The 1,811-nt window shown below is 41.0% G+C and overlaps 1 protein-coding gene across 1 annotated transcript in view; it reads left to right on the top strand.

Annotated features, from left to right (window-relative positions):
* The window catches only part of plekhg2 (pleckstrin homology domain containing, family G (with RhoGef domain) member 2), a 52,985-nt gene that overhangs the window by 22,382 nt on the left and 28,792 nt on the right, over positions 1-1,811 (top strand). The window contains exons 4-5 of the mRNA XM_008402063.1: positions 140-206; positions 1,056-1,102. Coding sequence (XP_008400285.1) covers positions 140-206; positions 1,056-1,102 — 114 coding nt within the window. The remainder of the gene's footprint in view (positions 1-139; positions 207-1,055; positions 1,103-1,811) is intronic.

Below are 1,811 nucleotides of genomic sequence, written 5' to 3'. Positions count from 1 at the left end.
TCTCTGTCTCTCTCTCTCTGACTGTCTCTCTCTCTGTCTCTCTCTCTCTGTCTGTCTCTCTCTCTGTCTCTCTCTCTGTCTGTCTCTCTCTCTCTGTCTCTCTGTCTGTCTCTCTCTCTGTCTGCCTGTCTGTCCTCAGTGACCTCCTGGAGGATTTGGAGCGCAGTCCTGACGCGGCGGCCATCGCAGAGTGCTTTGTAGAGCGGGTGAGTCCCGTTCTGACCCGACCCGACCCGGTTCAGAACAGATAATAAGCAGTGAAAGGTTCTGGACAACCTGCAGGCTGAGCTGCTGGATGACTGTAGACACGTCAGATTAAAGCTCTAATCTGGACACAAATCACTAAATATATGGAATAAAACATAATTTGTCATCCAGTAGATGAGGTAGAAAATAATCCCACCCTGTGAATCCTCCTTCAGGTGGAAACTTCATCCTAATCCCAGCTCAGATCCGACCTGGCGTTGGGGCAGGAGGTTGTGGGTTCAAGTCCCACTGTTTAAATGCTCAAATATGACGACATTTTCAGATTATTTAGAGTAAAACTGATTCATCGATGAGGATTTTATTCTCTGCTCTGTGATTAGAGTAAAAAGAGGAAAATAAACTTTAGAGTCGTGATTATTGTAAAGCTTAAATTCAGATTTTCAGGCGGTTCGTTTGGATTAAAGCTGAACTGAACTTCCTGTCTGAGGACATTAGATTAAAATATGGAGAGTCTGGGTTATTTTAAGGCTCAGTGGGATTTTCCAGTGTGGGACCTGCTGACTGAAACGATGATCTTCCTCAGTCGGAGATGTGAGGATTTCACTCCTCGGCCTCATTATTGTTTTATTTAATTTGCCTGTAGTAATTTGCTCCTATGCTGTTTAACTTTAAGTTACTGATTATTCTGCAGGAGCCAAAGGTTCTAAAAATAAGAGACCAAACACGGTCACATATAGAAATAAGTACATGAAGTTAATTAAACGTTAAAGCTGAAAATTGTTCTGAAATAAAGCTGAAGCTTTGAAATGCTTCAGTCCTCCTGCTCTGACTTCTCTCCTCGTTTTCAGAGTGAAGCCTTTGACATCTACACGCTGTACTGCATGAACTACCCAAAGTGAGTTTTTACTTCAGCATAGTTTTCATATTAATGAGGTTTTTCTGAATATCTTCTGCTTTTTGGTTGTTTGCTGTTATGCATGTTTATTTCTCAGTGATGTTTTTGTTCATTTACATAATAATTTCTGTATTTTCAGTCGTTCTTGTTTTTTAAGGCACCTCTGTTGTTCTGTTTGTCTCCAGAGGACAAACAGAAATAATGAAATAAGTAACATTTTCAGTTCAAAAGCCCTTTTTGCTGATAAACTGATGAATAAGTAACCAAATGAGGTGAACATCAGAGATATTTATGGCTTTTAATCTTCAGGATCTTCATCAGGTTGGAGCCAAACGGTTTTTTATCCTTCACCTTTCCAGAGTTTCTCTGACCTTTCATGGAGCTTCTTTACTAATGTGGAGGCTCACATTAGCGTTAGCTGCTACATTTTAGCACTGAGATGCTTTTTTCAGGCTAGCATAGATTCTGATAGGCTAAATCCTTTCAGCACAACTTGAAGACAACAAAAATCTTTTCCAGCGTCCAATCAGATCGAGAAGCGGCTTCAGTCTCTGCTGTTAGTGGATGTAGCTGTGCTTCAGATTTACAGGCGAACCAGAAACACAATTCAGAGGTTCAAGGTGTTAACTTGGGTTGTACTTCAGGAATCGTTGGGTTGTACTTCAGGAATCGTTGGGTTGTTCTTCAGGAATCGTTGGGTTGTTCTCTG

Source organism: Poecilia reticulata, unplaced genomic scaffold (genome assembly GCF_000633615.1).
Source record: "Poecilia reticulata strain Guanapo unplaced genomic scaffold, Guppy_female_1.0+MT scaffold_159, whole genome shotgun sequence".
NCBI lineage: Eukaryota > Metazoa > Chordata > Actinopteri > Cyprinodontiformes > Poeciliidae > Poecilia > Poecilia reticulata.
Note: the sequence above shows the minus strand (reverse complement) of the source record. Positions and strands in the feature narration are given on the sequence as shown.